The sequence below is a fragment of the Ictidomys tridecemlineatus genome, chromosome 2, assembly GCF_052094955.1.
Source record: "Ictidomys tridecemlineatus isolate mIctTri1 chromosome 2, mIctTri1.hap1, whole genome shotgun sequence".
Classification (NCBI taxonomy): domain Eukaryota; kingdom Metazoa; phylum Chordata; class Mammalia; order Rodentia; family Sciuridae; genus Ictidomys; species Ictidomys tridecemlineatus.
The window spans coordinates 72,349,307-72,372,985 of NC_135478.1; the positions used below are offsets into that span (position 1 = coordinate 72,349,307).

At 48.8% G+C, this 23,679-nt stretch overlaps 1 protein-coding gene across 2 annotated transcripts in view; it reads right to left on the reverse strand.

Annotated features, from left to right (window-relative positions):
• Positions 1-2,701: 2,701 nt before the first annotated feature.
• Hic2 (HIC ZBTB transcriptional repressor 2) overlaps positions 2,702-23,679 on the reverse strand; it is a 45,726-nt gene continuing 24,748 nt past the window's right edge. Inside the window, exons 2-5 of one of the 2 annotated variants that reach the window (XM_078038829.1) lie at positions 20,811-20,908; positions 17,176-18,911; positions 4,654-4,733; positions 2,702-2,804 (exon numbers count right to left, since the gene is read on the reverse strand). In XM_078038829.1, coding sequence (XP_077894955.1) covers positions 4,696-4,733; positions 17,176-18,911; positions 20,811-20,836 — 1,800 coding nt within the window. In that variant the 5' untranslated portion in view covers positions 20,837-20,908 and the 3' untranslated portion in view covers positions 2,702-2,804; positions 4,654-4,695. Of the gene's footprint in view, positions 2,805-4,653; positions 4,734-12,371; positions 18,912-20,810; positions 20,909-23,679 lie in introns of those variants that run through there. The other variant, XM_078038828.1, reaches the window with a different exon arrangement.

Genomic DNA, 23,679 nt, shown 5'->3' on the forward strand with positions numbered 1-23,679 from the left:
TTTAACCTCAGAATGCAACTGTATTGGGGGGGGGTCTTCCCAGAAATAATCAAGATAAAATGGGAAGGCTCACACTTGTAATCCCAGTAATTTAGGACACTGAGGCATGGGTATCTTAAGTTCAAGGACAGCCTGAGCAATTTAGTGAGACTCTGTTTAAAATAAAAAGAACTGGGGTGTAGTTCAGTGGTAAAATACTTGCCCAGCATGCATGAGGCTCTGAGTTCAATCCTAGCATCACAAAAAGAAGAAAAGATGGGTTCATTAGACTGGGCTCTAATCCAGAGTGACTGTAGTGCTTATAATAAAACAGAACTTGGGCACAGGCTCACACACAGAATAGTGTTCTGTGTTAAGACTGGAGTCTGCTATAGCAGCCAAGGATGTACCAGAAGCTGGGAGAGAGGCCTGGATCAGAGCTTCCCTATAGCCTTCAAAGGGAGTGTAACCCAGCTGCCACCTTGTCCTGGATCTCTAGTTTCCAAAGCTAAGAGACAATGAATGTCTGTTGTTTGTGGAGTTTTATTACAGCAGCCCTAGGAAATAAATCCATTCACATTACACCATTGTATCTGTCTTTAAGGAGCCCAGTTGTGCACATAGTTTTTTGGTGGGGGGGGGGCAGTTACCCCTCCACATATACAGAAAGGAATGAGATCTATGCACATGTCTTACAGCGGGAGGGCCCAATCACTCCATGGACCCCTAATGGTGGCTTTGAGGGGAGCACTGGGGGCCATATTAGCATGGCCATGGAGGTCTGAGTCCAACAGGAGGATGTTGGGCCCACCTCTGATGCTTCACACCAGAGGCTAACCATGAGATTAGTAGTTTCAAAAAGACACATCCAGGGAGCTGTGGATATAGCTCAGTTGGTAGAGTACTTCCCTCTCATGCACAAAGCCCTGGGTTCAATCCCCAGCATCAAAAGAAAAAAAAAAAAAAAGACACATCTAGACTGGGGTTATGGCTTAGTGGCAGAGTACTTGCCTAGCACATGTGAGGCACTGGGTATGATCTTCAGCATCACATAAAAACAATTTTTTTAAAAAGATAATCATATCCACCTACAAAAAAAAAATGACATATCTTTCCAGGGCGGCCATGGGTGCTGGTACTCCATGCTGTGGCCATAGAGATGGCAGAGACCATAGCACTGAGAGCCTGTAAGGCCAATTTCACCTACCAGAAAGTTCAGGGTGCAGGCTGACAAAGGCACTGCTGGACGGTGATATTTAGATTGGCAGTTTGCCTCTAGCATCCCACATAATCACCTCTTCTATCAGGACTTCAGCCTGCACATCCTCTTCCCGTGGTCTCAGCAGGTCTCCAGATCCTATCACTGGATAAGCATTTCGACCCCTTTTTACAGATGCAGAAACTGAGGCTCAGCATGAGAGGTATCTAGGCAGTGTCCCCTTATGAGTTACAAGTGAAAATTTGGAAGTATCTAGCCATAAAGACAATGACATTACCTTGGTCCCTGGGTTTACTTTTCTGCAGCTTGGGAGGAGTTATACCATGGGCAGGTGGGATGACCAAATGTGGGTGAAGTCCAGCTTCCTCCCCACTCATTCCCATTCCACCCCCACCCTGCATCTGGACCCTAAAATCTCAGCCTGTTGCTAATTATGCCTCTTGGGGAAATTTGGGCTGCATGACTGCCGGGAAGAGGCACAGGTGGCAGGAATCAAGGGAACAGAAAGCCTTTTGACCTTAGTAACTTAAAGATCCTTGGGGAACTGTGGGGAACCCTACTCCCACCCTACCTGCAAACCCCAACCACAGTCCAGTGGGCTAGTTCTGAAGCCCCAACTCTCCCAAACCCAGTGGCAGTGTTGCTTTCCCAGCCTCTGTGCTTCTGTGATGTTGCTCCCTCTGCCAGAATCATCTGCCTCCACCCACCCACCTGTGTCTGTTTTGGACCATTTCTGTTCTTTTTTCAGGACTCAGTTTCAATATCCTCCTTTCCATGAACATTTCTGGTTAGGAGCTGCCTCCTCCCTTCATGGCAAGGCCCGCTTCCTGGGCATTCCTCTGGGACACCAGTTGCTCTCAGGCACAGAACAGGAGTGAGAGTGGTCTGAATGACCACCCTGCACAGATTTTCTAAAGATGTAATGAAGTCAGAATTACAGCTGATCATAAGCAGCCTAGTACCTGTGGGCACACCCCCTCCAACATTCATGAATAGTACTTTATAAATGTTTTTAACCATAGAAAAGCAGCCAGTTAGGGTGGTGGCATGCCTATAGTCCCAGCGACTAAGGAAGCTGGTAAAAGAGGATCACCTGAGCCCAGAACTTAGAGGCCAGCCTGAGCCAATTACTGAGACCAGGTCTCAAACCAAACAAAACATTTAAAAAGCTGGGAGAATTTTAGGACAAGGGCTATAAATAAGTGGCACAATGCTTGCCTAGCACGACCCCATATTCCATCCTCAGCACAACAGAAAGAGAGAGAGCACATGAGCGAAAAAATGCACATTGACGTGCTAGATTTTTTTTTTATGGTACTGTGAATCAAACCCAGAGCACTCTGCCTCTGAGCTATATTTTAACCCTTTTTATTTTTTATTTTAAGACACCGTCTTGCTAAATTGCCTAGGCTGGCCTTAAACTTGGAATCCTCGTTCTTCAGCCTACCAAGTAGCTGGTATTACAAGTGTGTGTAAGCAAGTACCTGGATTCCATAGCTGAGGGGTTCTTCCACAGGTGTAAGACACATCTATTCATCTCCTTACTTCAAAGGAAGCTGTGGGCTGGACATTGTTGTGTACACCTGTAATCCAGCAACTTGGGAGGCTGAGGCAGGAGAATCACAAAATCAAGGTCAGCCTCAGCAACTTAGCAAGGCCCAAAGCAACTTAGTGAGAACATGTCCCAAATTTTTTATAAGGGGGGTAAGGCTAGGCACAATGGTGCACGCCTGTAATCCCAGCTGCTGGGGAGGCTGAGACAGAATCACAAGATCAAAGCCAACATCAGCAACTCAGTGAGACCCTGTGTCTAAATAAAATACAAAATAGGGCTGGGAATGTAGATCAGTGGTTGAGTGCCCCTGAGTTCATTCCCCAGTACACCCTGCAAAAAAGGGGGGGGCTGGGGATGTAGTTCAGTGGTTTAATCCCTTTGGGTGTGTGGGGTAAATCCATGGTGGTCTTCATTGTTAAATGTCTAATATTTACTTTTATATTTATTATATAGTCCTGTGAGACCTTCAGGATAAGCTAAGAAATCAATAAATGTCTGCTCAGCCAGGCACAGTGGCTATAGTCCCAGGTACTTAGGAAGTTGAGGGAGGAAGATCAAAAGTTTGAGGACAGCCTAGGCACCTTAATGGAACCCTGTCTCAAAATAAAAAAGGGCTGGGGGGCTGGGGTTATAGCTCAGTGGTAGAGCGTTTGCCTAGCATTTGTGAGGCACTGGGTTCAATTCTCAGCACCACATATAAATAAATAAAGACCCATTGACAACTAAAAAAAAATATTTTTTAAAAAAGTGGGGGTTGGGGTTGTGGCTCAGCGGTAGAGCACTTGCCTAGCATGTGCGAGACACTGGGTTTGATCCTCAGTACCACATAAAAATGAATAAAATAAAGGCATGTGTTCCACAACAACTAAAAAAAATAAAATAAAAAGTGGGGTGGGAGGGCTGGGAATGTAGCTTAGTGGTAGAGTAACCCTGAATTCAATCCCCAGTAATAGCAGAGGAAAAAGCTATGAAATAACAGAAAGAACATTTATAAAATCTATGCCTCTTTTACCGACCTTAGTTATTTTTGAGAATAATAGAAAACTATTTAAGTAATCTGTGCTATAACAAGATAATGAAGTTGGGGATATAGCTCAGTGGATTCCATCCCCAACACTGAAAAAATTAAAATAAAATGCAAACCCTCCTTTCCCATTCTCATACAAAGTTCTCTAGTACTTGAGTCCTTCCCCCTCTTCCAGCCTGTTGACATTCTCTCACTTTCAGATTGAACTACATTTTAGTCTTTTCATAAATCACATATGGGTTATGCAGTCTGTAATTTGAAAATTCCAAATCCAAAATGTTCCAAAACTTAATCTCTACTTATTTTTGCACAGTAGGGGTGGGGTGTGGTCTCTATGTTGTCCAGGCTGGTCTCCAACTCATGAGCTCAAGGACTCTCCCCAGTAGTTGGGACCATAGACATGCCACAATACCTGCCATTGAAAACCAAAATTTTCTGAGTATTGTCAGCACATTTCCTTTTCCAGTTTTTGGATTAGGGGTGCTGAACTGGTAAAGTCTATGCAAATGTTTCAAAATAAAAAAATCTTTGAAATCTGAAATGCTTCTGTTTCCAAGCATTTTGGACAAAGGATACTCAACCCTGTCCAAAAATAGATATTTTTGTTGTTTTGTTGTTAGTTACAGTGCTGGAAACCCATCAACATGCTAGGCAAGTACTCTATCACTGAATAAAGATATTTATTCTTAAGTTTTATGTGGACACAATATCTTTATTTTACATTTATGTGGTGCTGAGGATCAAACCCAATGCCTTGTGCATGCTAGGCGAGCACTCTACCACTGAGTCATTAACCCCAGGCCCTCCCTAACCCTTTAAAAAAAAACTTTTTTTTTTTGTAGTTGACATAGTGCCTTTATTTAATTTACTTACTTATATGTGGTGCTGAGAATCAAACCCAGGGCCTCACATGTGCTAGGCAAGTGCTCTACCCCTGAGCCACAACTCCATCCCTTTAAAAAAAAAAAAAAATATATATATATATATATATATATATATATTTTGTTGTTGTTGTTTAGTTGTAAATGGACACAATACCTTTATTTCATTCATTTATTTGTATGTGGTGCTGAGGATTGAACCCAGTGCCTCACACTGTGAGGTAACCGCTCTACTGCTGAGCCCCAGCCCCAGCTCCCCACAACCATTTTTTTTTATTTTTTAAGATGGTCTTGTTAAGTTTCTTAGGACCTCATTAAGTTGCTGAGGCTGGCTTTGAACTCACAATCCTCCTGCCTCAACCTCCTGAGATCCTGAGATTCCAGGCGTGCGCCATTGCATGTGGCCCTTAATAATTTTTATATGCTGGTCCATATACAGGGAAAAGCCTTCCTTTGAATCATGGCCCCTGTGAAGCCTTTTCTGATCTCTTAGTTGTCGTGCCCTGTTTGAACAATTTCTATCATCAGTCTTTTTAAAAATCTTTTTTAGTTGTAGATAGATATACCTTCATTTTATTTATTTATTTCATGTGGTCCTGAGGATTAAACCCAGTGCCTCACACGTGCTAGGCAAGTGCTCTACCACTGAGCCACAATCCTAACCCAATTTCTATCATCAGTCTTTATTCACATAGAGCTCCCTATTTAATTTTTTTTAAGAGAGAGAGAGAGAGAGAGAGAGAGAGAGAGAGAGAGAGAGAGAGAGAGAGAGAGGGAGAGAATTTTTTTTTAATATTTATTTTTTAGTTCTCGTTGGACACAACATCTTTTTTTGTATGTGGTGCTGAGGATCGAACCCTGGGCCGCACACATGCCAGGCAAGCGCGCTACCGCTTGAGCCACATCCCCAGCCCCTTCAATTTTATTTTAAGATTTTTTTAAGATAGACACAATATCTTTATTTTATTTTTATGTGGTACTGAGGAATGAACACAGTGCCTCACATGTGCGAGGCAAGTGCTCTACTTCTGAGCTATAACCCCAGCCCCAAGCCCCCTATTTTAATTGTTGAGGATTCAATTATATATGACCTAGCAGTCACTTCTGAAGTTTAGATGATGAGGTTTTTTATTTATTCCCTTTTTTCTACTGGGAAGGGGAAGGGAAAAGAAACCACTATTCCAACCAATAATTCATTTAGTTGCTTCCCTTAGGATCAATTCCAGGTTCTCTCTGACCCCCCCACACACACCTCAACTCACCACATTTAGCCAGGTGACATTCGTTCTCCTGGACTCTGGCCCCTTCCAGCCTCTCAGTCATCCCTCGGGGCTCACTCTTCCTCCCTCTCTCAGTGTCCTCTCTCACTCTGTGTCCTGGGGTTAGCCATCTCTCCACTGTGATGCCCACATCCCACCTCAAGACTTGATTCCCACCTATCCAACTCCCTGCTCATCCACACGAGAAGGCCCCCAGCACAGCCCACAGAAACTCCCTTCCTTGGTCCTGCTAGCTCTCCTCTAGTTGCTGGGCCTAGAATCCCTGAAGGTGTCATGCTTCCCCATCTCCTCACACACTCCTCCTGCAACCACCCTCCAGTACTGGGATCCCCTTTATCACCAACTCCTGACCTATCTATACCTCCACCTACTTGCCTATGAGTGGGGAGGTCACCTGCCTTATCTGATATTTACAAAGAGTAAACAAACTTCTGCTTGTCAAGCACTCAGACCTCTGTTGCTCAGATGGTGACTCGGAAGTATCTTTTAAATAGGCTTTCAGAGAACATCCAATTCTGCCCTCTTCTAACCACCTCCGATGCCACCACTCTGGACGATCATTCATGAATCCCCTAATAGTCTGTTTGCCCCCTACATCTTCCCACAGCAGCCAGAAGGGCCACTAAACCCTTCAGTGGCTTCCACCTTATGAAGTACAAGTCCAAACTCCTACAAGTCTGCAAGGCCCAGCACCAGCTATATGGCTCCTCCCACTGATGGACCACAGGGCCCAGAAAACTGCCTCCTGCCACTCCTCAGACACATATGCCTGCTGCTGGGTCTGTGGCCTGGGCAACTGCTCCTTCCTCTGCCCAGTCCCTCATCACTTTTTTTGGGCTTCATCCTAATCCCATTTCTTGGGGAAGCCTTCCCTCCCACCCCACCCCAAAATGCAACTTCCTTTGTCTTCATGCCCATGGCTTTCAGTATTGCCCAGGTGCATTTCTTATTACTCGGAGCAGGAACTTGACTGGGCTGGAGCCTGGCATATAAATTGGTATTGAATGGACAAATGAAGCTCATGTTTTCACTGCTGAGTTCTGATATCTTGACCAAGGGCCCAGGCTATTATTGGGAGGTGCTGGGATTTATAGCACTGGCAGGTATGTCCCCAAGCCATGTTGTTCTGATGAACCACAACCAACCCCTTGCCCATGTATGGAAAATCTGCCCTTCACCCTCAGGCCTCCCTTGCCTTCCCTCCTGTCTGCAGAGACACACCTGGACACCTGTATCCCTATCACATGGATGCCTGCTGAGGCCACTGATTATCAAGGCAGACTGAAGGCAGGCCATACAGCTGTCCCTCCTTCCAACTCTGAGCAAGTTCCCCAGTAGTGCCTCCTACCTCCTCCCAAGGGACAGAAGCTGGACAACATTCATCTTCCTTTGCTGTGTCCCCTTCCCCAAGAGCAGACAGGCCATATGGGAACACACGAAGGTGAGACCTCAGGTTTGCTATAGTGCTCTGGTACAAGCAGGGTAGGAAGAATAGGGGTAGGGGATCTGAGAACAGTGCTGCCCTGCTTCCTGGGAGGCACACATACCATGGCCTAGAGAATGCTTCTGTGAGAATACCAACAAAGGCCAGGCTAAGATGGAAACAATCACCTCCCTGCCAACTCAGATGCAGGGTCACACCTGCCTGCACTTTTTTTTTTTTTTTTGGTAGTAGAAACTGAACCCAAAGGGTGCTTAATCAAAGTCTCTACCTGCAGTAACTACTGTAGGTTCCTGGTGGCCTTACTAAGCATCAGGGTGAGAACCATCTTTCGACGGAATCCCCTGGGGATGTCCTGTAGTGAGAAGAAGGTGAATCTGACTCCTTCCTCCCTATCAAATCCTGCTATGATTTGGCCTTTAAGGTCCTTCATGACCTGGATGGTGCCTGGCATGTGTCTCAATTGCAGCCCCTCACCATTTCTCTGACCACAGGTAAGCTTCCAGCAAGAGCCAGACAAGCCACCCCACCTTTGAATTCAATGTTTTTACCCCAGCACATCATTCCCACTGCCACTGTATCAGGTTAGACCCTCCCAGATGAGGAACAACTGAGTGCCGATCCCAGGCAGTGACTCTCTGACTAGGTGACACCAGCAAACTGGGGGGGTGAAACACAGACCATACCTCTGAGCATTGAGTCAAGCAAATGAGCTCATACTGTTAAACATCTGAAGGAGGGGCTTGATAAGGTGAGGTCTGGTCGTGTTTATTCCCATTGTTGTTATCCTCATCTACCTGGCTCTCCTATGGAAACAGGATCCAAGAAATAAGGAACCACATCTGTGCAACTTCAGGACTCAGAACACAATACACATAAAGATGCTGCTCCTCTGAAATGACTTAGATGCACAGCCTCCTAACAGGTCAGCAATGATTGGTACTGGCCCTAATCTCATACCAGGCATGATCAGCTTTGTTCCTTGTGACTAAAAAGAGGAGCTGAACGTGAAATAGATTAATCCCCAAACTGTTCATGGCTGACATTTTCCTAAATTTCTCAAGAAGACTCATAGCAGCTGGGTCAAGGAACACACAAGCTTATCCACTAGACCAGTGGCCCAGGGCAGGGCTCTCAACAGCACAACAGCTTTCTTTCTGACTGGATAGCTGTGCTTCCTGCACAATAAGCAGCCATTCAGTGCTGAGAACAGCCCAAGTCCCCAGGGCAGACTAGACTCCTGCATATCAACAATGTCTGCCAAGGTCCTAGACAGTCCTGAGGATCTGCCCTAGCCCTCCCCACTGGTCTGATTTCTATAGGCCAGAGCCCCCAACCCCTCACTTTTTTTTTTTTTTTTTGGAGTAAAAACTGAACCCAAAGGGTGCTTAATCACTGAGGCATGTCCCTGGCCCTTTTTATTTTTTGAGACAAGTTGCTGAGTGCCTTGCTTAGTTGCTGAGACTAGCCTTAACTTTGCAATTGTCCTGCCTCAGCCTCCTGAGTTGCTGGGATCACCACCACACCCGCTCAGAGTTCATCATTTTTTAAATTGTAGTAGGACACATTAACTTTAATTTATTTATTTATTTTTATGTGGTGGTGAGGATCTTTTTTTTTTTTTAAATATTGGGGACTGAACCCAGGGGTTCTTTACTTTATTTATTTATTTTTTTTTTTTAAGAGAGAGAGAGAGAGAATGAATTTTATTTATTTTTTAGTTTTTTCGGCGGACACAACATCTTTGTATGTGGTGCTGAGGATCGAACCCGGGCCGCACGCATGCCAGGCGAGCGGGCTACCACTTGAGCCATATCTCCAGCCCCCCAGGGGTTCTTTACCTTGTATGTGCTAGGTAAGCGCTCTACCACTGAGCCACAACCCCAGCCCCCAGAGCTCATCTTAAGGAATTAGCTTCTGCATGCCCTGGGTAATCTAGGGCATGCAGGCTTTCTGGTCTCTTGGGGAACCTGCAACCTACAATACTGCCTCCACCTGAATTCCCCTTGGCCTGACCATCATTCTTCCTCAGTCCTGGTCCCCATGCTATTAATTGGTGACCTCCCCCTTCTGTGCAATTTCCTGGTCTGTGGGAGCTTCCTGTGCCTCCCAGATGGCTCCTTTCTTCCCTAGGCTTGGGCTGAGGATAGGTTGTCAGGCAGCATGACTAGGTGCCGAGGCAAGGGCTACAGGACAAGAGTCCAGGCTGCTAGAGTATAAGTCTTGTACACACCCACACTTTCTTAATTAGATTTTGGAAAGGTGATCAGTGTGGATGTCATATATTATCTAAGAAGCGATGGAGGAGGGTACAGCACCCATAATCATCAGCAGTAATTTGTAGCCCAACACCTGAGAACATTTTTGTTCTTCCTTGATGGCATTGGAGATTGAACCCAAGATCGTTGTCTCTGAGCTACATTCCCTTTTTTTTTTTTTTAATACTGGGGAGTGAACCTAGGGGTTCTTTACTACCTAGTTACCTCCCCAGTCCTCTTGTTGTTGTAGATGGACAGCATGCCTTTGTTTTTTTTTTTTTTTTTTTTTTTTTTTATGTGGTGCTAAGGATCAAACCCAGTGCCTCACACATGCCAGGCAAGCACTCTGCCACCAGCCTTTTGTTAGACTGAATCCAGATTGCTGAGATTGGCCTCAAACTTGTGATTCACCTTTCTGAGCCTCCTGAGTCACTGGGGTTATGGGCTGCACCACTGCACTGGCCCCAGTCCTTTTTTTCATTTTGAGACAGGGTTTCAGTAAATTGCCCAGCCTGACCTTAAACTTTCAGAATTCTTGCCTTAGCATCTCAAGTACCTATGATTACAGATGTGTGCCACCATGCCAGGCAGTACCTGAGAACTTTTAATGACACCACCTTTTTTTTTTTTTTAAATTTTAAATTTTATTTTTTTAGTTCTCGGCGGACACAACATCTTTGTTGGTATGTGGTGCTGAGGATCGAACCCGGGCCGCACGTATGCCAGGCGAGCACGCTACCGCTTGAGCCACATCCCCAGCCCAATGACACCACCTTAAAAAAAAAAAAAAAAACACCAAACAGGTTGTTTTGGCAAAGAGCCATTCAAAAGCTTCCTACTTTTGCTGTACAGCTTAGTAAATGCCCTTTTAGAAAGACATGAGGATACCTTCAAATATTCCTATCTACAATTTGATTTGCAAACTATCAAATTCATATAGCTTAAAAGCATTTTCAACATTCAACATCTCAAAAAAACCTACTTTCCATGTAGTCTTCCTCAGGATGGTACTAAAGGAAATGAGCTACCAAGACAAGCATGCAGGAAAGAGCACACACAGAACCCACAAAACAGGGCTTTCAATGTAGGAACAAAGGCAGGAAGACCTCTGGCCCATACCTGTCCAGGATACCCACAGGCTTCCAGAAAAAAACAGAATAGAGTGTCTGCATAGAAAGCTGTACTGGAGGCATTTCACAAAGCCAAAATGTGATGGAAGGGAAACAAATCAAAGTGAGCAACTGAGGCCTCGGAAAGTAGCTCAGTGGTACAGTGCTTGCCTAGAACCCATGAAATCTTATGTTTAATCCCCAGCACTCCCCTTCAAAAGTGAGCCAATCAGATTATTAACCTCAACAAAAATAAGTTGCACAAAAAAAGATTAAAGGGACTGTGATGTTAGTTCAGTGGCAGAGCACTTGCCTAGCATATGTGAGGCACTGGGTTTGAGCCTCAGCACCACATAAAAAATAAACAAAATAAAGCCATTCTGTCCATTTACCAAAAAAAAAAAAAAAAAAAAAAAGGATGTGAAGACCCTGGCTCAGCAGTAAACAAGCTTACAAGGTGATAATGAGTATGATTTGGCAAAATGCACCTTGCATGTATTCTCTAAATGAAAGAGACATTTAGTAGTATTTAGAAATGTGGAGACAAAGGCAAAAGAAAGTGCTGAATTAAAAGTGTTGATTATACAAAATGGGATGGGTTGAGAGGAACATCAAACCTTGGTACTTTAGATTGAATCCAGGGGTATTCTACCACTGATCTACACCCCCAGCCCTTTGTACTTTTTTTTTTTTTTTTCCCAGACAGGGTCTGGCTAAATTGCCAAGGCTGGCCTCAAACTTATAATCCTCCTGCCTCAGCCTCCTGAGTCATTGGAATTGCAGGTGTGTGCACCACTGTGCCCAGCATAGACTTTTTTCCTTAAGCACCATTCAATTAAACTGTGTTCAGGAGTTACTTTGATAAAAATAAACAAAAAAATAAACAATTGAACAGAACCTACTAATATTTAAATTAACAACATAAACATTCTTTTTTTAAAATATTTTTTGAGTTGATGAACCTTTATTTGATTCATTTATTTATATATGGTGCTGAGAATTGAACCCAGTGCCTCACACATGTGAGGCAAGCGCTCTACCATTGAGCCACAACCCCAGCCCCATAAACATTCTTTTTTGAGGTCTAGGGTCATGAGGCTCATCTGCTGCTGCCCTGGATGTCTGCTGTCCACTCAAGGGTCTCTGTTGGCAATCACCTTCCTGGGACCATCCAAGTTCCTCCTGCTGAGTCTTCATTCAAGGATTTCGACCCCAGTGGCCCCAGTAGACAAATACTATCCTCTTTTCCTTGCTCTTCAGACCAAGTAGCAGATAGAAGCAATGGCAGAACAAAGCACTCCCCTTGTCCCAGCTCTTCATTGGCTCAACCCCTACTGCTGAACAGGGGCCATGGGCACTGGCCAGACCTCCTCCTCATCCCAACCACCAGGTCCACGCCCACTTTTAATTGTCCACACATCTGCTCTTTCCTGGATGGCTTCTACCTGCTCAGGACAACGTTGTCTATATTGTTGACACTGAATGGTTAGTTCCCTGGCTCAAGCCCAAGCTGGAAGGGGGTAAACAGATACCCATCCCAGGTCTTACCCTCCTAGGACCTTGGAACTCTTTTGTCACCTTACCAAAGAATGGTCACATAAAGCACAAAGGCTCATGCCAGATAATTTTCAATCAAGCTTTTAATGAAAAGATCATAAAATAACAGTTTCTCATCACTGTACATTAAGACTGCACGCTTCTGGAGAGATCAGTCATCGGCGAATCGCTTTTCTATGACACTGGAGGGCTGCATACCTGCAGCACTGACCTGAATTTATCCAAACTCTAGAGAGAAGTGAACTCAATGATGAGTGACAACGGCGGTGGCCAGTACAGGAGTGCGATCCCGGTGTCCCTCCCCCTCTCTGGGAAGGGTATAAACTAGGACATGATCCCTCTTCCGGTTCCAATTAAAACAGCTATAACCCCATCTCTTCCCCTCCCCTCGAGGTATTTGTGAATGGGCCAGAGCCCAACCTGGGGACCCTGGGGGGAAGCAAATGATGGGTGGGGTAGAGAGGATCCCCTCAGCACCTGGCCCCACAGGGCCCCACCAAGTGGAGGGGGGGGGAGCCCTGGGGATCCTCCCTGCCCCCAAGTGAGGTCTGTTATGCAGCATTCTTGAGGTCAATAAATTACAGCAATAAATAGCAAGGTGAGGTAGGGGGAGGGGTTCCTGGTAGAAAATTAAACTGGGGTGACTGAAGCTGGGGGCATCCTAGGAAGGGGGGGTCCTGGGCAGCCTCAATTCCCACAGCTCCTACCATACCCAGTTTGGAATGTCAGATTGAGGCTCTGGTTAGGTCCCTCTCCATTCCCTCATTCCTGGCATCCAATTCACAGGTTCAATAACAATGGCCCCAATGTGACTCTGGGGAACAGGACAACCTTGGTCCCTTCAGTAGGGCATGGCAGGGCTGAGCACCCCTGTTATTCTCAGGCCTGGTGCTTATAACTTTTGTCCCCCAAATCTGGGGGCAGGACGGATGCAGCAAGTGTTCCCTGAGCCCTGCCCTTCTGGATGCCCAGGCCAGCTCCCCTCCACTCCCATCATCAATCAGGCTGGCCACAGGAGGGGGCAGGGGTCTGCCTGCCTGCAAACCCAGCCAGATCGCACTCCTGCACAGGGGCCTGAAGTCCAGTGAATACTGACAGTTTGGGGGCATCAGGCAAATGGCCCACTGCCCCCCAGTGGTGTCGGACAGGAAACACACCCCCGGCTGTATGAAATCGGGAGTTAATCTGGGTCCAGAGTGCTCATTTCACAGGCTGAGGTGTATGGCTATGCTGCAAGTCTCTGAGATTCTTATTTGCTTAAAGGTTCATCACTTCTTTTTTCCTTTTTTGCAATCCTGAAGGAGCCCTTGCTGTGGCTCGGTCCAGTGGGATTGAGCAGTGGCAGAGCCCGGCCTGCCACTTGCCCATTCACCCCAAGTCTGAGAAATAAATACATTCATCACTGCACAAACATATTGATACAAAAACAACACTGTTAAGAGTGTTTGCACCGTCTGTGTTGTAAGGATCAGGCTCAGTAAGCCTCTTCCCCTGCATGGGGTGGGGGGGTGGAAGCCCAGTGGAGTCAACTGAGCTGTGCAAAGGTCTCTGCTTTTTTGGCTTGAGTGAAACCTTCACATCAATTCACCCGCTGAGTATCACTGGCAGAATAGGAGGGGGAGCTCACCTCCACCCTGGGGCCCAAACCCAGACTTAGGTCCTGTCACCAGAGCTGATTGCCACCTGCTGCTGGCCAGGAGGCCTCAGGAGCTGATCAGCACTGGCCTAAGCTCTTTGGTGCCAGCTGGGCTTGGAGAGCCCCCAGGGATGAGGATGAAGGCTCAGGTGGATCCCACAGAGGCTTCCAGCCCCTTCTCCAGCCCTTCTCTGCCCATGAGCCATTCCAGGGCTAACTCAGAAGGACCCCCAGCAAAAGATGAGGATTCCCTGGGACTGGCCTTACAGCTGTTGAGGTCTGAAACTGTAAAAGTTTATGTAAACAATGAGATAAATATATTAGCATCTTTTTTTTTTTCTGAGCCCATTGAGGTTCCATACTCATTCAAAATGTGCTTTGGTTTAAAAAATAGGTTTTGTGAATTTGGGTATGAGCTTTCCTTTTTTTTTTTTTCTTTTTTTCTTTTTTTTCTTCTTTCCTACAGGACATTGACATCTGCTATTTTCTGTTTCCTGTTTCTCCGAAACATTCAGGAATTAAGTGACTAAAGCAGAGAACTGTAAGCCGCCTTGGCCTCCTACGGCCTAATTTCCTTGTGAGGCTCTTAACATCTCCATACATACACACACACAAGCACGCACCCAACATGGAATCAAAGGAAAAGAAAACAAAACTAAGTGTTGTGTCAACCCCATCCCGCCCCACAAACCCTTAAAATCTTAAATAGGAAACTAGTGTTTTGCTTTCTCATTAAAATACAGAAAAGGCTTGATACAATACTAAGGTGGGTACAATACTATGTCGCAAAGACATCGTTGAGTGAGGGGGCTTTGCTCCCAGTCCCTGAAGTTCTGCAGAGGAATCACCTACTTTCGAGTCACCTCACAGATGCAGCTGCCCATGGCCCAAGAGGCCATGCATGAGGCCAGGGTCGTGCACAATTCCCAGGCGGTACAGACTTTGTGTCGTGTGGCTTAAGTGCTGAGAGTTGGGGGTGGGGTAAAAGAACAGGGAGTCTTATATGGCCCCACTCCCTCCCTGGGTGAGCTGGAGCCCAGGGGTCTCCTCCACTCAGGTGCTCAGCCTGACTTGCTGAAACTAAAACCTAGGGCCCAATTCTCTGTCTCCCACCCAAAGAGAAGAGGAAAAAGCTCAGGGCTGGAGGCACCACATGGAAGACTCAGCCAGGAGCCCTAATGTGGCTAGAGCTCCCTCACTCCCAAGAATACACTGTTCACCACTGGGTCCCTGAACTCAGGCTGTTTTCAGCTGGAGGGTCTCTAGAGAAGTGGGGTAAGGGATGACTCTGAAGTTATTTGGTCTAAACTTAAAATCAAAAGAAAACTGACAAGAAATTCATGAAGCAAAATGAATATAAAGCCTGCTGGCCCAGCTCTGACTCCAGTTAGCCTAGGACATAGGACAGAGCATGGTGACCTTGGTCTGGCCTTGAGCCTGGCTTGGCCCATGGAAGTGTTTGAGGTTGGCTGAGAAGTCTGTGTTGAGGAGCAAAGGGTGGGACTCCAGAAAGGGCTGAGCCCATGGGTGATGGCAAGCCTCTCGCACTGGGGGCCATGACTGCCTGAGAAGTGCTAATCCTGTTCCCCAGTGCTTTGGTCAGCTCTTCCTTGCACCTCACTGGGTAAGCAGGGGGCTACTGCTCTCCCAAGCTCAAAGCTAGGGCACAGGATGGGTGGGGGCTCACTTCCGCCTCATCCTGGCCCTGCCAGGAACTGCCCAGAGATGCTTCCTCCTCTAAGCTCCTGTGCTGCTCAGGAGGCTTGGGGTACCTGCCCCTTGTGAGCAGTTCATATTTCTCACCTAGGCCCAGTGAGCAGCAGGTGCCCCCTCAGAGAACATTGAGGCCCAGGAGGGACGCTCGGGCCAGCCCGAGCCCAACTCACTTCACCAGAGGAAAACAAAAGCATCGGGCCTCAACTGCCTCAACATACTGTTGTCATGAATTCAAGAGGTAGCAAAAGGTCAGAAGTCTCTCCACCTTGTTCAGTGAGGAAAGAAAGTGAAACATCTGTCCATACACACTGCACACACCATACACTTACCCACACACACAGAAATGAAAAATGAGAGTACCGACAGCCCTGGCAGCGAGTCTAGCCTCCCCCCACCCCATGAATCTTCCAGTTCCAACAGTCCCATAAACGTTACACGGGGGTGTCTCTTAACAAAAAACAAGTACCTCTAGACAAAGAATATTCCTCAGAAACTATAGGAAATGCAAGTACTCCTGAGGCGGCCCAGATAGTACTGGAGACCAGGGAAGCCTTTAGGCAAAAAGGGCTCTGGGGCCTGAAGAGGTGGGCTCACTGGTGTGTTCCACAGTGCCCACCAGGGCTAGGGGAGGACAATGGGGAGGAGCAGCTGCCCCAATTACATTCAGTCTGCAGACCCAGGCTCAGCCCCAAAGGGGCAGGAAGAAAATAAACTATTGTTTGTTTTGGTTTAAAAAACAGAATTCAAAATTGAAAAAAAAAAAAAAAAAAGGAACAGATCAGTAGGAATAACAGCAACATGGGCCCAGAGGGCTCTTTAGTTGTAGAGGTAGGCGGTGGGGTCACCCTGACTATCCCAGCGCCAATGAGCAGTGCTGCCCTGGCTCAAGGAGGGAAGGAGAAACCGTCCTCCCAGCACCTGCTCCCCAGAGCCAGGGTCACAAGCGCCTGCACACAGACACAAGCACACGTGCACGCACACATACCCAGTCCCTGCTTGGGGGGCCTCCTCCAGATACCACCCCAGCTACAGGCAGCCTTGTCCCCCACCAGCATTGAGAGGGACCCCTTATTCCCCTTCTCCAACCCAACCTGCAGGAAAGGGACCAGGTCTCAGTAAGACCCATGTGACCCACTCCCAATGGCTCTGCAGAAGCCCTTACAGGGAGCTGGTGACCTAGATGGGACAGGGAGGTAGAATGGTCACCAGCAACACACATAGGGAGCTAAGCCTGCCGGCTTCTCTGGCTTCCCTTGGTACAGACTAGAGATTAAAGCTCTGAGTGTGGGGAGGCTGGGTCAGAGGAGCTGATAGGAGCCTCACTGGACCTCAGGGTCCCAGCCCCACCTGCCTTGCCTCCTGGCTTCTTCCGTGGGTTCCCAAGTGGTGAGTCTGAAGAGGGTGCCCGCGGGTCTTTGGCTTCTAGGAGGGGGAGGTGTGCATGCGCAAGTGGCTGATGAGGTTACGCTGCTGGGTAAACTTGCCCCCACAGAGCTGGCACTCATATGGCTTCTCACCTGAGTGCACACGCATGTGCTCAGTGAGGCGGTACTGGCGGGTAAAACGCATGCCACATTCGTCACAGGCAAAGGGCTTCAGGCCCAGGTGGCTTCGCATGTGGCGGGTCATGGTGCCACGCTGTGTGAACATCTTGCCACAGATGTTGCAAGGGAAGGGCCGCGTCAGCCAGTGTGTCTTCTCATGCTGCCTTAGAGTAGCCGGGTCTTTGTAAGTCTTCTCGCAGACAGAGCACTTGAAGGGCCGGGGCTCAGCAGCATAGGCTGCACTGGGCGCCGACAGGTCCTCTGCCTCCTCCTCAGCACCCCCGCTGCCAGTTTCATAGGCCCCTTCCTCCTTGATGAACAGCTCCTCCTCGGTGTGTGTCTCCACGTGGGCATTGAGCTGCTCAGAACTGGGGAAGCCCTTGGCGCAAGGGATGCATACATAAAGGTTGTCTCCATATGACACTGTCTCATAGCCCTCTTGCCGATACATGTAATGGGCGCCAGGGTGGCCACTGCCCCCCTCACTACCACTCTGCCCACTGTCCTCACTCCCGTCCTTCCCATTTTCCTCCTCTTCCTTGCAAGGGTATGGGGGATCCCCATAGGGCCCACTGGGGCCTCCTCCCCCAACACTGCCAGATAGAATGCCATTGGGAACCCTATCCCCAAGCCCCTCACTCTCTTCTCCAGGGCAGGGGCCCTTGGGCCCTGCTTCTCTCCGCTCAAAGGGGGAGCCAGCCACAGGATCCTTCTTGCTCCACTCCTTTTTGCGGGATGAATGCCGGAGGCTCTTCCGAGGCTGCCCACCCGACCCCTCCAGCAGACTCAGGTGATTATCCTCAGCCCCCTCCAGATCCATGGACTCATCAGGGGTGCCTCCCAGCTCAGCATAAGAGGCACTATTGGCAATGGGAAGGGCAGAGGCCGAAGGTGGTGAGTCCTGCTGACTGTCGCTCAGCTGGGCTGGATCATCAGGGGTGAGGTGGGGTACGGGAGTTGTGGGGGGCAGGGGTGGGCTCTTCTTGGACAGGTCAAGGCCCAGCTCCTGTTCACAGCCCCCAGTGCTTCCATTGGTGCTGCTACTGCAGCCCCCTAGGCCTACCTCTCCACTGGTTGGGCAGACCCCCCGGCCCAGGCTATGTGTGCTCTCCTGGGTGGAGCCACTGAGATAAAGCTCATCATCTGAGCCTTTGGCTGGTGGGAGCTCCTGGTGGGCGTGGGTTCCTTTGCGCCCGTCCGCAAGCCCTGGATACCGAGCCTGGATAACAGAGGCTGTGGATAGCCGCTGGCTACGGGATGGTCGCCCCATGCCAGCAGCCCCAACCCGTCCAGAGCCAAAGGGCTTGCCAGCTCGCTTGAGTTTGCGGCGGCAGAGGGCTGCCAACTCAGGCAGCTGGAGGTAGCTGGCGGCAGTGAGAAGAGTGCTGAAGTTGGGCTCAGCTGGCTGGTCACTGGGCAGCAGCTTGCCTGTGTAGATGAAGTCCAGGATCTGCTGGAATACTGTGGAGCTGACCATGTCTGTGTCCAGATTGATGAGGTTATCGTGCAGGACCAGGGATTTGAAGTAGATGCTACTGGCAGCCAGAACATTCTTATGGGCCCGGAAAATTGAGTTCTCCACCATGATGATGACATCACACAGGAAGCCCTTGGTCCTCTGCTGGTTCAGTTGTAGCAGGAGCTGCTTTGAGTGGCTGGGCAGCTCCATGTCGGGCCCCATGTCCCCACGCCCTGCCCACGCACACCACCTGTAGGCAAGAACAGGCATACACGTTAACTCACTACAGGGTCCTAGAGCACAGTGGAACTCTGGATGGTACTCAAGGAATTATGCACTAACCAGGTAGCTGAGACCTGCACTCAGTCCTACCCCCTTAGGCAGAGAAGAAACTCAATCCTGCTGTGTGAAGGCACTGTACATACAGATCACCTCATTAAAGACTTAAACTGTTTGAGAAAGGACACAGCGTTCCCCCACACCTATTTGCACTGATGAGAAAATGAAGCAAGGAGGGTGCCAAGCAGAAAAACTGGGGTCTGAATTTGACTTCAGAACATAGGCTACTATTTCCACACTAAAAGAAGTCAATCACAGGCCCACATGGACAAGCAGGGAACCCAAAATGACTAGCAGGTGGATATGGAATTTGAAGAACAGAGGCCTCTGTAGGGGAGCTAGAGCCCATGGTAAAACAGACCTAGCGGGGCTGGGGATGTGGCTCAAGCCGTAGCGTGCTCGCCTGGCATGCGTGCAGCCTGGGTTCGATCCTCAGCACCACATACAAACAAAGATGTTGTGTCTGCCAAAAACTAAAAAAAAAATATTAAAATTCTCTCTCTCTCTCTTTAAAAAAAAAAAAAAAAAAAAAAAGACCTAGCCCTCTGGAGCATGCAGGTCCACAGGGCTGTTTTCAACTTTCTAGACAAGTTAGAAATTCAGATTTTCATAGTCATCTCCCTCTATTAGAAAAAGGTTTCTTTTAAAAATACTGTGTGGCCAAATCAAACACATCTGCTGGTCTGAAACCTCTACTCTACACTGGGGTACCTCTTAAGAGGTGGCTCAGGCTTTCTGATGTGCTAAGAGTACCAATCCTGCTTCCCACCCACCACCACCATACTGTGGTCTCTCCCATGGCTTCTGGTCTTTGCAGAGCCCACCTACATTGAGAAGGACCTTGTTGGGGCAAGCACTGGGGCACTACCCCCAGCCCCTAAACCCTGCACCCTTTCTAAGGGCCATAACTGTCTGTGACTGGGAAAGGTAGCCAGCTGGCCCCTGCTAGATGGGCTGGCACAAACACTAATTGAGGTCATTAAGTAATAAACACACAGATGCCTCTAGTCTCCACAGGAACTTATCAGCCCACTGGTGCAGTGTGTGCTCATGAGGTCCAACCAGACTCCCAACCTGAGCAGTTTCTCTGCCAAGCAAGGCACCCCACAGGGAAAACAAAGGCAAGGAAGTATACAATGGGCCCCAGAAGGAAAGAAATGATCATCCCAAGGCAGTTCTGTGCCTGCTGTTAAGGGTACAGTCTCTGTAAGTAGCTGAACAGCTCTAAACCTTTCCAGCACCAGGTGTTTGTGCTCCCACCCCTCCCAGCTTTGTCTCACACAGGAACAGAGTCCTGGAAGCAGTCATGCCTACTACAGCCTGTCCTCCCCTCCCATAACACAAATGCTCTTCCCAGATCCACACCTCACTGTGAGTGAACATGGGTGTGACATGCCCCCAAAAATAACACTCAAGAGCTCCACAGCAAGCACCTGTCAAAGGGCTCAGTCAGGAACTAACTGTCCACTCCTTGTTCCCCTAACCTACTAGGCAGAGACAAAGAACCCAAGGCATACCTTCCACATTGGGCCCTAGGGCAAAGCCAGTGACACTTTGACAGTCCCCAGCATACCTAGTGCCCCAAGTTTAGCAAGAGAACAAGCAAAAGGCAGGAGAGCTCACACATTCACAACAACCCCCCCAATCCTGGGCAGTGGGCCCCGGGCTCCTTTGACATTGTCCTGAACTGAATGAACCCAAAAGACTTCAAGGCCAGAACAGAGGCCAGGGCTGTGTAAGCTGCCCAGAAAACCCCAAGGACAAAGAACAGGTGCTGCTCTCCCTTCCCCAAGTCTCCATTTCAGCCTACCGGAGTGCCAGGGGCCCAGAAACCATGTGAGCAGCAGCCAGCAGGGATGGCCTCCTTGAGCGCGTGGACTTCCTGAGGGTACATCAACGCCTGGTCATCTGGGGGAGAAGACAGACAGTTACTCACACATCAGCAAGGGAAGGGGGGGAAGAGTGGGATCATGAAGGAGAGGCAATTGGTGACCCTGGATCCTTCATTTTCAGAAAGGTCTGAAGGATGTCTTTGGCTAGAACACCCAGGTGCAGCCAAGCAGGACTGTGGTGCCCTATAGTAACACCCAATGGCAGGGAAAGTGAGGAGTTAAAAGACAAGATCTGAGAAGCCAGGTGGGCACTATCTATCCACCAACACATATACCCTGGAGATTTAGGATACCTCAGGGGCCACCTAGACCTGGGATGCTGGTGGCAGGGATACAATTTCAGACAAGCAGATGAGATGGCAAGGAGGCTTGGGCAAGGTCCTTCCCAGGCTGGTCACATTTACATAACAAAAGGTCAAAATTGAAGCCACTTGTGCAAGGGCTATTTATAAGAACCAGTCTCAACCGCTCTGGCTCCCCTGCTTCCCTCTCAGATGTGCTCTTGCCCCCTCTAGGCCTAGAGGGCCCAGCCCTTTCCTGCCCAGCCTAATCACAAGGGCCTTCCCTCTCAGGAGGTTTTACTGCTTGAGGGATTGTCCCAGCCTTAGGCTCAGTCTTTCAATACCAGCCTCCTGCAGAAGCTGCTGGCAGTGCAGTCAGATAAGAGTAGGCTCCCTCTCCCCCTCAGAGCTCTGGGTCCCGCAGGAGAGGGATCCTAAGGTTCTGAGTCCCTGCACCCCACAGGCCAGACTGGGCTCTCTTGGAATGGAGCCAGGGGTGGGGGAGGGGGCCTGCAATAGTCTGGAGCCCATCCCTGCCTGCCCTTCCCCCACGCCACCCCCAGGGCCAGGGAGGCTCAGCAGGTCCCTCAGGAATGTGACCAGACCCGGGGTGCAGGCCTCAGCCAGGAGGCTAGGCTTCAGGCTACCAGCTGTCTCCCCATGCAGCTCCCCTCTGGGGGGGAGGGGGACTGGCAGGAGGTGAATAAGATTGGCCCAGGATCCCACCAAAGGCCCTGAGGGCAGCTGAACCAATTCTGAAAATACAGAGGTCTGGGAGCCAAGAACTCTTTAATGATAACTAGGGCTGGACCCCTCACCCAAAAGTAGCTGTTAAGTCTCTGTAAAAGGAATGGGGCGGAGCACAGCTTTGGAAAGGGAGTGGAGACCACCAAAACAATGGTTGGTGAAGAGTGGACCTGAAGACTAACAGGAAGTCAAGGCTAGCATTCAAATCTGCTAGATACCTTTGGGTCAATTAACCTGCTCCTTGCCTGGCTTTCCTCATATCTGGGATCAGCCAGAGCCCTGCCAACATTCACTCACCAGATGAATCTGTCTGTAGCAGAGTTCAGGCCAGCTACTAGATACTATGCAGGGAGTAAATGACAAAATAGAGGACTCTGGGACAACTGAGCACCTTGGGGGTAGGAATGCCCTCTGGGTGCCTACTACCTGGCCCTGCCAGGTACTTCACTAACCCAGGTTAGGCTGATTAACTGAATTCCAAGTCAGGGAAGGAGAGGACCCCAGGCTGAGTTAGATGTGACACCTAGCAGAAAGGGACAAGGCTAACTTCCTGTACCCTCCACCAGAAATGCTCTTCACAGGGGGAGGGGGACCCTCCCGTTTAGAGCTCACAGCAAGCACAAAGCTGCCCTCTCAGCCTGCCAGTCTGGGCCATCAACTATACCTACAAGAGACAACATATCCTCACCTCCTAAGAGAGGACCACATACCATCCTGCTGTATTACCCATATATATAACACCCTGCTATATACCCATATAGACTTATATACTGCTGTATATAAGTCTACAAAGCATTGCTCTTTTCTTCCCTACCCAAATGAAGATGGCCAGAGATCCCCACTCTATCCACTCTCCAAAAGGCACAGCAGCAGCAAACAGTTATCATGAAAAGGCCATAAACTGTGGGAGTGTCAAGGACCTGGAAACAGCACCAGGATCACCACCATCCCAGGAAAACCTCAGTTCAAGGGCTGATGCCCTGTGCTGGCAGGAGTCACAGACAGGTGGCAGAGGGAGGACAGGTTGGCACTTAGCAATCTCTGGCAGCAGGCCCAGGCAGTGTGCCTATCAATCCCAAGGACAGCACATCCAGCCCAGACCCATTGCTGGCCAGAATGCTGGCTTCCAGGATGCCCAGGATCTGGGGCAGAGGCATAGCAGGCCTGGGATCTTACTGCTGTCCAGGTACTCTTTTAAGGCTACCACCTAGCCCCTCCAAAGGACAGAACCTTCAGGGTACCTAGGAGAAGGTCAGGAAGAGGTGAAACAGCACAGCAACTCCCTCCTTGGTTAGGAACCCTCAACTCCAGGTTACCCCTATGGGTGGATCCTGGCCAGGCTGACCTCAGCAGGCACAGGCCAGTTCACTCTCCCATGAACATAGAAGGTATGGTGGAAATAATAAAAAGACTCTGGGATATGTTCCCAGAACCCTGATTAGACAGACATATGATTGTGTTGGTGGGATGAATGGTCAATACCCACCTACCCTCCTTTTCCTCCCCTCCCCATTCATATCACAGTGTAGAAGGCCCATCCCGCACAATGAAGGGAGGCCCAGGACCCAGACTGGCTGGCACAGCATTGAGATACCCTAGTCTTTCAAGCCACTGGCAGCACATGCCTGACTGGAGCCAGGGCTGTAGAGCTAAGCCAGGGAGCCACCAGAACTCCCAACTCTACCCCACAGACCCCTGTCCACCCTCCTACAAGGCATCCATTCTGGAAGTTCTGGCCCCATCCAACCCAGCAAGTCCC